We start from the raw sequence: 12,911 nt of genomic DNA, 5'->3' as shown, positions 1-12,911 counted from the left end.
GCTTTGTGTGGACATATGTTTTCATTTCTCTCAGGTAAATACCTAGGAATGGAATTGCTAGGTTGTGTGGTATATTTATGTTTAACCATTTAATAAACTTCAAAATGTTTTCCGAAGTTCCTGTCCCTTTTAATATTCTCACCAACAGTGTGTGTAGGTTCCGGTTTCTCCACATAAATAATTTTTTTTTATTCTGTTTCTGTTAGGTGATTTTCCCTAGGGAAGATCAAAAGCCAGTTGAAAAGTTGATAGAACTCTTCATGAAGCTAAAAGGCATTCTCAACCAGCTGGCTTCTGGCACCCGTCCGCTGCTCAGCAAAATGAGGTCCCTGAAGCAAATGCATCTGCCCAGAAGCGTCCCCTTAACGCAGGTAGAAAAGCCACCCAGGAATGTTCTCGTCAGAAAATTCGTTTGCCACATTAATGTTTATTAGAAATTGGTTAAATTACATTGTTATAAATAAAGTACACTGCAAAAAATCCCCTACAGGAAAGCTCTTCTACTCCAACCAAAATTTTTGTCACTTAAATTGATGAAGTTTAATATTCTGCACTTACATTTGGGATGCACGTTTGAAAGCAATTATGGAAACTATAAGAGTACTCTAAGTTTGGCCAGGTTTTCTTTTTTTATTGTTTTCAGTAACATTTATAGCTTATATCATATTCATAAATCATGGCTTTTGATCTCACAGGCAATGTACAGAAGCAACCGGATGAGTGCAACTCCAGGGTCATTTAGTACCATCTCCCAAGCGCTGTGTTCCCAAGGAATTACCACTGAATACTTAACCGCCTTGCTGCCCTCCTCCCAGAGGCAAAAAGGCAACCACACCAAAGACTTTTTGACTTATAAATTAAGTAAAGAGGAAATTGCTGAAAAATATGGAATTCCCATACATGCCAGTGAGTATACTTCAAAATCAGCATGGCAATGTCTCCTAACAACATTGTCTACTATATCTTAGCCTTTTGTAATAAATGGTTAATTTCCTCCAAGTATAAAAATAGAAAACATTTGTACAGCACTTACCACATGTCAAGCATGTTATGTATATTAACTCATTCATTCTTCACAACCATCCTATGAGATGTGCATGATTGTATCTCCATCTTAATAAGAGGATGGGAGGCACAAAAAGATGAAGGAATCTGGTCGCAGTCACCCAACTGGGAAATATCAGAGTTGTGATTTGAGCCCAGGCAGTCTGCTGCAAAGGCTAGTCACTAAACCACAACACTAAGAATTTGTCAGTCATACTTATATCTTCCTTGACAATAGATATCATAAAAAACACACACCTTAAATCTTCTCAGTCCATATTTTTTCTTCACAGTCTTGAACTAGAAACTTGCATCAGCGTAAAGGAAGAGTTCCATGAATGCAGCAGATGTATGAACATTTGGTGGCACAACAAAGTCATTTACTTGATCTATAAACTTGGAGATGCAAAACACGACCAGCTGAGCTCTTCCAAATAATATATAGATGTTTAGTATAGCAATTGTATTGACTCATTTATTCACCTTTTTATTCATTCAACAAAATCATTTATTAAACAGCTCTTATGTATCTGGTACATTCTGAGATAAATACACACACACACACACACACACACACACACACACTAGAGGCCTGATGCACAAAATTCCTGCAAGGGCCTTTGCCCCCGCCGCCCTGGGGACTGTGGGCCTCTGCTGCCTCTGCCCTCTCTGCCTCGGCCCCCGCCTGCCACTGCAGCTTTGTCTGGAAGGAAGGAATCCGGAAGGACATCCAGTCTAATTAGCATATTATGCTTTTATTATGATAGGTATATTTAAATTAAGTGCTGTTGAGGTGGATCTGTTGGAAGCAATTTTGAAATGTGAATTTCAACCTTGCTAACTCCTCTTGGCAAAATGCCATCACTTCTTGTGGGCTTGTTTATTGGGGTAGACTTTTACACCCCAAAAAGTTTTGTTACTATGCTTTCTAACTTTGATATCAGATGCCTCACATCTGTTAATAGTGCTTAGGCATGTATTTTTTGGTGTGATAGAAGTCTTAATTTACCATCAGGAAATAGATTTGAAATACAAATACTAAAATGTTTTATTCTTCTTTCCAGCACCCTTTTGCTTCTCTCTTTATAAAGACATCATTAACATGCCTGCTGGACCTGTGATTTGGGCTTTCTTGAAACCTATGTTGCTGGGAAAGATTTTGTATGCACCATATACTCCAGTCACAAAGGCAATAATGGAAAAGGTTTGATCATTATAAATCAAAGTTTCTATCATACATATTAAAATGATTTTTAAAGTAGCCAACTTCCAAATTTACTCTAGCTGACTCAGATTTCTTTATGTCTTACCTACTATTACTACCTTTGGCTTTCTGAAGCTATTAACAGTTCTCTACTTCTGCTCTGTATATGTGCAAACAATGTAGATTGTATAGTAGTTCTTTGAAGAGAATGTACCATGTTGATGCTTGAGAATGAGACTCTTACCTACTATTACTACCTTTGGCTTTCTGAAGCTATTAACAGTTCTCTACTTCTGCTCTGTATATGTGCAAACAATGTAGATTGTATAGTAGTTCTTTGAAGAGAATGTACCATGTTGATGCTTGAGAATGAGGCTAGTTAAAGCAAGGCCTCAGATTTTTCAATTTATCTCCCAAAGTAGAATTATTTTTCTACAACTCTGTCTAACTTTCAAAGTATGTAAAAAGAATGGCACTAGAAAAAATAATATTGAGCCATTATATAACCAATTTAAACAAAAAGAATCCATAAATTATAGACTCTTGGCTTCATATTTGGTTGTACAATTTAACATCTTATGTAAAAGGTAGATGTTGAGAAAGACAACATTATTAATAGTAGTTATATTTATCTAATTTAACCATAATAGCATTTCCCTCTCATTTTTAAAATTGGCTTTAATGATTTGAATTACAAACTTAATACTTTTTTATTTTAATCTTCACGTGAGGATATTTTTCCCACTGCTTTTTAGACAGAGTGGAAGGGAGGGAGAAAGGGGGAAGAGAGAGAAACATTGACATGAGAGACACATCGATTGGTTGCCTCCTGCTTGTGCCCCCTGGCTGGGGCCAGGCCGAGGTACAAACCTGTAATCGAGGTACATGCCCTTGACTGGGAATTGAATCTGTGACCCTTTTTTCCACTGGTCGCTGCTCTAACAACTGAGAACACTGGCCAGGCAAAACTTAATACTTTTAAAATGATAGAATAAAAGTTTAAAAAATCTCTGTTTTACCATTACTTGGTCATTAAACTACTAGAGGCCCAGTGCATGGATTCGTGCACATTGAAAGGAAATTAATTAGAAGGTGGCCAGTGGGGCAGGACTGGACAACACAGGCTGGACACGCCCTAGAGCCAACCTCCCGCGGTCCCTCCCCAGGTCAGCACCATGGCTCAAAGAGTATCTGTGGAGCGAGCAGAGTCCCTCCAGCAGGTGGGGTCCTTCAGCCTGGCCTGTGGGGATTTGGCCGAAACCAGCAGTCCGACATCCCCCAAGGGGTCCCAGAGTGCGAGAGAGTACTCTGCCAAGTTGCTGTGGCTCAGCAGCTGCAGCATTAAGCGTCTGCCCCCTGGTGGTCAGTGAGCACCTACCGGCTGGTCGACTGGTCACTTAGCCATATATATATAGTTTATGTGAATATAACATTATTTTAGGTCTATAGAAATGGACATGAGGACATCACTGATTTCTAGAGTGTTCTTTATTTTTTATTGCATTACATTTTAATACCTTACTCACTGTATTGACTACACATTTGTACATAATTTTGCAATAATGAAGTTATTACAAGCATATTTTCTAGTGCAGTCTCTTTTGTTCTTTCCTTTTTGCTTAGTTCTCACCTTTTCTTTTTGTCCCTCCTTATTCCACTCTTTCTTCCATGTAAACTAATGAATGTTAGCATTCAAGGAAGTACCTTTCTATAATTTATGCACATTTCTCTCATCTATAAATTATTAAACTACATATATTCATATGCAGAGTTCTTTGGTCATTGTTTGCATTATTAAAATTAGGTAGCATTATAATACTTTGCTCATACAACAATACCTTGTGGAAATTCTTCCAACTCAATAGGTATAGACTAATTCATTCTTTTTGAAGATTGAAAAATTTTCATACCATAGAGTTTACTCAGCCAATCCTCAATTGTTGAGAATTCATTTTATTTATTTATTTATTCACTTATGTATTTAGGCATTCATTTATTTAGGCATTCATTTTATTTCAAGAATTTACTTTTGATTTTTACTAATGTAAACAATATGGCAACAAATACTCTTGTGCATATGATTTTACACAATGGTATTTTTTATTTCAGTGAGATGAATGTTCAAGATTGAAAGATTAAAGGGTGTTATATTTTATTTTAATAACTAATGTCAGATTGCTTTCCAGAAAAGCCTGTAACATCTGTTTCCACCAGCAATATAAGACTCTATCCCAGCCGTGGGCAAACTATGGCCCGTTTGAAATGAATAAAACTAAAAAAAAAAAAGACCGTACCCTTTTATGTAATGATGTTTACTTTGAATTTATATTAGTTCACACAAATACTCCATCCATGCTTTTGTTCCTGCCCTCCGGTCCAGTTTAAGAACCCATTGTGGCCCTCGAGTCAAAAAGTTTGCCCACCCCTGCATCCTCTTCCTTGATCCTTGAACTTTACTATTTCTTTAACAGTAAACTTAAGTGTATCATTTGTAAAGTTAATAACTTGTGAGAATTTGCAGAAAACATGCTTTCATTTGGCTAAAATTCCATTCTGGAAATGAAGCAAACCTTAAATTTGCCAGAATTTTTATTAGTAATCTTGACCCTATAAAAGCTGCCATTCAAAAAGTTTTGACCAACCCAGCTGGTGTGGCTCAGTGGTTGAGCGTCGATCTATGAACTAGGAGGTCATGGTTCAATTCCTGGTGAGGGCATATGGCACATGCCTGGGTTGTGGACTCGATCCCCAGTGGGGGCCATGCAGGAGGCAGCCAATTAATGATTTCTCTCATAGTTGATGTTTCTATCTCTCCCTCTCCCTTCCTCTCTAAAATCAATTTTAAAAAATATATTAAAAAAATAAAAACTTTGACCATGTGGGAAATTCTGATAATATTTACCTTTTAAAAGTGTTCCTTGAAGTTATGTAACAAAACCTTAAGAGACCTTTATGAAATCTAGGACAAATACTAATAAACCAGATCTGTTTTTATTTTCTGTCTTTCAGTCTAATGTAACTCTGAGGCAGCTGGCAGAATTAAGAGAAAAATCTCAGGAGTGGATGAATCAGTCACCACTTTTCATGAATTCCTTCCATCTGTTAAACCAGACGATTCCAATGCTCCAGGTAGGAGATGGTCCTGCCACTCACATTCGTATGGTGTAAAATTCTTTGAGATTTTAATCACCTTCATTATGGGAATGGTAAGATAGGGACTTAGTATCCATATTCAACAGATTAAAATTGCTTCTCCTTCAGAGAGTGGGACTGAGACAGGATAAAAGATCTGTCACTCGTGTTCATAATCATCCTCACCTCTTAAATCGCACCTTGACTGTAATTCAGAAATAGGCCATCTTACACTGATCTGGAGGGTATAGCCAGTGGCATAAATCTGTTTCCCAAAAGTAAAATGCTATGAACTCTCATTAAAACATGCCTATTTATTTATTTCTCTACTTTAAAGTGCTTTGCTATTTTAACAGAAGCAGGTTTCCTAAAATACTAATACACTGGAGAAGAATGTTAAATTTGGGAAGTTCTTTGGTTGAAACACATGACACTCTAGGTTAAAGATTTGACAATGCAACTCAAATATAGTGACGCCTGGTTGAAAAGCATAATTTGCTATTCTTATGAGATGCAGGATATTTTCAAGATGATGCAAATAGTATGGGGAAATGTTTCAATCACATATTGATGATGTTGATGATTATGGTCATATCTAGCCGTGAGAGCATGCTAACCAGTTTGTGTCTACAGATAAGCAAAAGCCCAGCCATTCAGGTCATTACCAGCCACATACCTTCTCTTCCTTTCTCAAGAATGTCTACGTGAGCCTTTGCAACATGGTACATTGATAGTGCACATGGTGGTTGCTTCATTTCACAGCGGGTGTTATTAGAGAGATGATGATTAACTATGTTTTCCTCTTATACTAAAACCGATTTCCTGTCATTATTTGTTAGAATACACTGAGGAATCCCTTTGTACAAGTTTTTATAAAATTCTCCGTGGGACTTGATGCCGTTGAACTATTGAAACAGATAGATGAACTCGGTGAGTCCATATTCACAAAACCTTTACTCACTAGTCATGTCAGAAATGTGAAAACCATTGCCCTTATGAGACATTCCTTTCTTTTTTTCTTGTATTTGGTTTCTAGCCAGTTTTTCTAAGAAAAGTACGATCCTGGATATATATTCATCTTCTTCCCCAATAGTTGTACCATTATAAGTACTAATTATACTTGTGGTTACTTTCACTAATTATAAGGCTATATATTCCATGTAAATGCAGCTTTTTCTAAAATCACAGATAGGTTGGTGGGTTGTTAAAAGTAAGAAGACACTTTTTATTTTTTTGTAGCTTAATGAAAAGCAAGTCCTTAAGGACAAAGGAAGATGAAATGATTTCTTTCTGGCTACATTTAACATCTTATCTCCACTAGCCTCAGTATCACTTTGACTAACCCAGAATGTAACTGGGAGAGCTTATAGAGTTGTCAAAAGCAAAACAAAGGAAATGCAGAGACTCAAAAGAAAATAAACCTAAATCAGCAGTCAGGATGGATCCTCCTCTCATGATCATCTAAAAGGAACAGCTGAAGAAGATCAAAGGAAACCGTCTGAACTCATGCACTGTCTCTGCCACATTCCCACCTTCAACCTGAGGGATGCAAGACATCTAATTCAGTCTGATTCACTGTTGCTATGCAACCGTGGGTATGAAGAAGGGATTGAAAGCATCAGAATTTGGCAGCAGAAGGGAAAATACCCCATCGTCCTCCTTGGAGCTACAGGGACATAGTGTCTTAGGTTACAAACCATTGGGGAGGAATTATGCCTACATGTGTATTGCACTTTGTATATAATTGTATTCACTTTATTATAACCAGCCTAGTTTGATTAAAGAAAGTACTAGTGGATTTATTCTCTAAAAGTATCATTTGGGTAAGGAACCAAAATATCATGAATGTACTATAAAGTTCTTACATAAATTTTATTACTCCTAACTTTAGATAGAGATATAATTTTTAGAATTTAAAAATGGCTAAAATGAATATAGCAATTGATATCTGTAGTTGTATATGTTGTATATGTAGCTTAGTATCTAAGGCACTGTATAGTGTGAATTTGGGGATCACTAACCCTCATAGCTCTTCTTTGACTCTATCTACCAGAATTCTTAAAGAATCCTTGGTGTTGTGTTGATTTCTAATGACCACTGGAGGCCACTGTTCAACCACAATTTTACCCCTCCCCCACCAACATAGTTATCAAGCAAAATATTTCCCTTTAAATTCTGAGAAATTAATTTAAGAAGTTGCCTTCTGTGAGAACTTTAGTCTTATACTGGACAATGGAAGAGACCTGTTTGGTTCTATGAGGAAGAATTTATGATATTCACAGCCCCCTCAGTATTCGTAAGTCAGTAAAAATTTAATTGGTCAAGTGATTTATTGACTTGCAATTTCATATTTGCCCTTTGTCTCAGTTGATTTCCTCATAAGAAATCATGAAATTGAAGAGCAATTAAATTCTCTTTTTTTCTAGAGTAATTACCTGAAATAAAATCTTGATAATTTTATCTAGATCTCTATTAATACAGGTATCAATGGAGATAACCCACATAGGTTTTAAATCAAACACTATTAGAAAGTTGTGTGTGGCATAGATTCTCACAGTCTTCTAAGAAATGATTCTGTAGAACAACATGTTAAATAATATAATTTATTTGTTCTATACACACTCTGAATAGACTTTTCTTTGTTTGAATTATTGCATTCCCATTAGCTAAACAAAGCAGGCATTACTGTTTATTTGAAACTTTCATCTCCAGTTTATAGTTTCCTTTCTAACTACATGTAGATAGATTTTTTTTTTTTTAAAAAAATTCACATTTAGCCATTGGTTATTTAAATTATAGCAGAATATACTTTTAACTTAGTTTGTATTGTTTTTTGAGCTTGGGTTTACTGCATTTATAATTGAACATTGTCCTCAATGAATATTTGTAAAACTGGACATATGTTCCTCAATGTAGAGTATTATATTTTTAGAGTAAATTTTGCAACTTTCTATCATTTATTGTCTAGTTTAGTATATACTTACCAAGTCATTCTTTTGTCTCATAGTACTACTGGGAGAAACAACATTATAATACAACATCATAACATGCTTTCTGTCTGTTTTGCTTTGCTTCTTCAGATATTCTAAGGCTGAAATTGGAGAACAGCATCGACCTCATTGATCATCTCAACACACTATCTTCCCTGACAGTAAATATTTCCTCCTGTGTATTATATGACCGCATTCAGGCAGCAGAAAGTGTAGATGAAATGGAGAGAGAGGCTGAAAGACTCTACAAAAGCAATGAACTCTTTGGAAGTAAGTGTTATTCAGCTAGAGTTTGAGTTTCTCTTATACTAAAATTGGCCAAATTCTTCCCTCACCTCTTTCATCCAGAACTCAGAAAAATAGTTAGGGTGGTGGGGGGCGGGTACTGTCCACTCCAATCACTCCAATGTGCTTAGAAACAAGAACCTTTCATGAAGTCAACCATCCTTATTGTCAGAGGAACCGTCAACTTACGTGTAATTCTGTTGATATGGTTAAAATTAAGACTAAAAAAGGATTCCATAGTTACAGGGTAAAGTTGAGTCAATCCCTATAATTAGTCAAGATTATTCATTGTGAAGTGTGTGTGTGTGTGTGTGCACATGTGTGTGTGTGTGTGTGTGTGTGTGTTTTATTTCAGTAACTGGCTTGGAGTGATATATTTAATATGGCCACTTTGTTTGTGATTATATCTTTAAACTCTTGCTTTGAATCTCTCAGATTGTAACTCCTAATTAGCCATCTTTTCTGTAAATTGGGAGCCTGAACTTACTGTCACATTACTACTAAATCGCCTGTTTGGAAATCCCCTATGTGTACCTTCCAAACAATGAATGATGTCAACCATAAACTAACCTTTCTGCTGTTGTTGCCATTTTATTTTTAGGTGTTATATTTAAGCTTCCTTCTAACACAAGCCAATACAGAGGCTATGAATCTGATGATGTCTCTCTTCCTCCTGTCGTAAAATATACCATCCGCATGAGTCTCAAGACCTCACAGACTACAAGAAACATAAGGGCCAAGATTTGGGCCCCGGGGCCGCATAATTCTCCATCACACAACCAGATCTATGGCCGGGCTTTTGTTTACTTACAGGATAATATTGAAAGAGCAATCATTGAATTGCAGACTGGAAGGAACTCCCAGGAAATAGCAGTCCAGGTCCAAGCAATTCCTTACCCCTGCTACATGAAAGACAAGTAAGTCAGTGCTCTTGCAGCCCTTGTTAATAATCCACCGTTTTCCTGAGAACTCATTTATGTCCATTCCTTCACACGTCAGGAGCGAAAGGGAAAATTTTCACCAAACTTTTGTCAAATGCTTGTTTCTGGCACAGCTCTAACGTAGCTGCTCATGGTTACCAACAGGATGGGATCGATTTTACCAAATGATCCATGTTTTCTTTATCATAACTCAGCTTTCCAAGGACTTTGACTTCAGAATTCAGAGTATTGGGCTCCAGCCTTCAGTGCATGCACAGCTGCATGATTTTCATGTTACCCGCTCTCTGCCAGTCTTACCTTTCCTAGTCAGATGAGGGAGATAAACAAGACAATCTTAAAATCCCTTCCAAATCTCATATTTGATTAAAAACATGTGAATGCATGGTCAATCGTATAGAACGTTTTGATGGAACACATCATTGATCAACTCTCTAGATAAATAATGTGCTGCCTAAAACTATGTCATGTACTCTTAGTCTGCTTGCTAGGCATCTTTAAAATGGTTTTACTGAATGAACAACAACAAAAAAACACTTAATTATCATGTTGTTAGACAATTGATTATGAATGTTCAAGAAATCTTCCAGTTGGGTAACACTGAATGGCTCCTCCACTCTGGCCAGAGTGAAAAAAAAAAAAAGGTTGGAGGACTAAGGGACTAAGTGTTTTTAAGCTCATTCTCATACACAAAAGCTTGAGGCTGAATATTAATTTAGAGGAATTGTACTCGTTATTCAGCCCAGTTATTGCAATTTATATACAATTCAGATGCTCTGAATGTTTTTTTCTTTCTCTGTATGGATGTATAGCTTTAAAGCTATAGACTCCAAGAGGGTATGTAACGCTTTGTGCAGCTGTGATCTAGCAGACAGGCAAGGACTGTGTCAGTGGGTTGTCAAGGTGAGCTGCTTATTGTGAAGGCCAGAAGGACTTTGCAGCCTGACCCACTGTGAAACACAAAGGCTTGCAGTAATAGTAAAGACCTGTGGGTTCAATTAGATGAAAACTCTCCTCTATCTTCCTGCTCCCCTTTCTCCCCTTGTAAATCCCAGGTACCTAGATGTTTCTTTTAAGACTAAAAGTGACTATCCTTTGCATTCTCTATGGGAGAATGATCATAATGCCTCACACGTACATATAAACTCTGTCTCATACGAAGTGCTTTTGCATATATTAGCTCATTTGTTCCTCCCAAGCAGGTATTATCAGCCATGCTTTCCAGATGAAAAAAATGAAAATTCACAAAGGTTGTGTTACATGTCCCAAGTTGTAGAGCTGGTACCCCACTGGTCCTTAGATTATGAGACCAGTACTTTTTTCTTTGTCCTATATCAAATCTAAAATACACAATCACTTAGAAGAATCATTGCAGGGGATTTGTTTATTAATGAACAAGGGCTTTTGCCCAATACTAGAGCCAGATGCAGCATCAGGGTTGGACCTGAACCAAGACAAAATTCATTCAACAAATATCCTTTAAGTGCCTACCTCATGCCAGACAGGTTCCTAGGAACCAAAAAATTGCATATGGCCCCAACCCTCCCTCGCTCCTCTCCCACCGAAAAAAAAAAACAAAAACACTTCATACCTCTGATGGTGTTACAGTTCTGATGCTAAAGTGAGAATGAATGATGGTGATGTCATGTTCCATTAATACTTGTGTTTTTCACGGGGAACTTGAAGGTAATTCCTTAGCCTTATAGATTAAAAAGGAAATGGCCTTGGGACCTTTCTCCAGGTAAAAGCCTCAGTGGAGCCTAATATGCAAATCAGATCAATTTAGAGTTTCTCTCATTGAAAACTACTCACTTGCCGAGCTCCTAGAAAGACAGCCAAAGTAGGAAGCTATGGTTCTCAAAGTATGGACCAGTGGCATCATATCTTCTGGGAAATTGTTTAAAATCCAAATTCCTTACCCCACCCCAGATATAATAAATCAGGAGCTTATGGGTGGAGCTCAGAAATCTGTGTTTCAATAAGCCCCCTGGGTGATTCTGATGAGTGTTCAACTTTGAGAAACACTGCATTAGAGCCCTCAACTATCATGGGCAGGTCACTCAGGAACACAGGTGGTCCTGGTGAGGTGTTCCGGTGTGTGACTCTCTAGTTCACACATTACAAAAGAAGACCTTTCTATACTCTTCATGAAAAATCTCCTGAATTCAAGTTCTTTGTCTGCATTTTAAATTGAATGTCTTAAGTTTTATTTTATCTTGTTTTGGAAAATTTAGTTTAATAATCACTATGAGCTTCCAAAGAGTAGATAAAAACAGTAATTTGGGAAGATTCAGATTTTAGCTAGATAAACCAATTATCTCCTAATGTTAAGTCTGCCTTTTAGATAAGAATTTGGTTTAGGCAGCAGGGTTTGGGGCCTTGCAATTATATCTATATAATAATTACTTTCCTGGACAAGACATACTCAAACACCCTTTAAACAACATGGCAATTTTATCTAACCCTTTAGAGCTGTTTTTTGTTCTTGCAGCCTTAGAGCAAGAAAATCATGGGCCTACTATTGTCAGCTTCACATTTCATAAATAAAGGAGTATTAACATTAGCAATTATTCTCAATTTCAAAAATGCAGTATAATTTAAGTGTGAGAAGGAGTGTGTTTTTTATATATATTGCTCTCTGTAAGCATGGCATTCATTTTGGTCACTGGATTTTTCTTTTTGTTTGTTTGTTTTTGTTTTTTTGCAGCTTCCTAACCAGTGTCTCTTATTCTCTTCCAATCGTGCTCATGGTTGCCTGGGTTGTATTTATAGCTGCATTTGTAAAAAAGCTTGTTTATGAGAAAGACCTCCGTCTTCATGAGGTATGTTGAGGATCTCTTCTTATTCTGAATAAGTTCTATTTGTATAATTAATTACTATGATTTTCATCATCCCTATACAAATTCAAAAAGCCTGAGCCATACCTTGTGTTTTAGAAATAGATTTTATGGCGGGCTGCAAGAGGTTAATGGGGGGAAAGGAGGGACTTGTGTAATACTTTCAACAATAAAGATTGTAAAAAAAGAAATATATCTTTGCATCATAAAGGCAGCTGATAAGATAGTATTTTGTTTTCCCCAAAAACTACATGGATGGTATTTTATAAGTGTTTCTGAAAATAAAATATGAATAATTTTGTATAAAATTTAAATACAATTAATGATCCTAAGAGTAATTTTTGCCCAAATAGTCACCTTAGGACTTAAGATCTAACAAAGAAGTTTAAAAAATAACAATAATGCTATTAAAGCAAGAAGATTATTGGCACGGTAATTAAATGAGTCCAAATAATGATATAAATATAGGTATAGATATACA

The 12,911-nt window shown here is 36.5% G+C and overlaps 1 protein-coding gene across 2 annotated transcripts in view; it reads left to right on the top strand.

The window, feature by feature from the left end:
* Window positions 1–12,911, top strand: part of ABCA12 (ATP binding cassette subfamily A member 12) — a 178,604-nt gene that overhangs the window by 103,312 nt on the left and 62,381 nt on the right. For both annotated transcript variants that reach the window (XM_070422064.1, XM_070422065.1), the window contains exons 16-23: window positions 207–371; window positions 696–906; window positions 2,109–2,248; window positions 5,258–5,377; window positions 6,220–6,310; window positions 8,461–8,640; window positions 9,257–9,572; window positions 12,301–12,415. In XM_070422064.1, the coding sequence (XP_070278165.1) occupies window positions 207–371; window positions 696–906; window positions 2,109–2,248; window positions 5,258–5,377; window positions 6,220–6,310; window positions 8,461–8,640; window positions 9,257–9,572; window positions 12,301–12,415 (1,338 nt within the window). The remainder of the gene's footprint in view (window positions 1–206; window positions 372–695; window positions 907–2,108; window positions 2,249–5,257; window positions 5,378–6,219; window positions 6,311–8,460; window positions 8,641–9,256; window positions 9,573–12,300; window positions 12,416–12,911) is intronic.

This window comes from Myotis yumanensis, unplaced genomic scaffold, assembly GCF_028538775.1.
Source record: "Myotis yumanensis isolate MYYU_CA2020_CCGP unplaced genomic scaffold, mMyoYum1.0.hap1 SCAF_8, whole genome shotgun sequence".
Taxonomy (NCBI): Eukaryota; Metazoa; Chordata; class Mammalia; order Chiroptera; family Vespertilionidae; genus Myotis; species Myotis yumanensis.
This window is presented reverse-complemented; position numbering and strand designations above follow the sequence as displayed.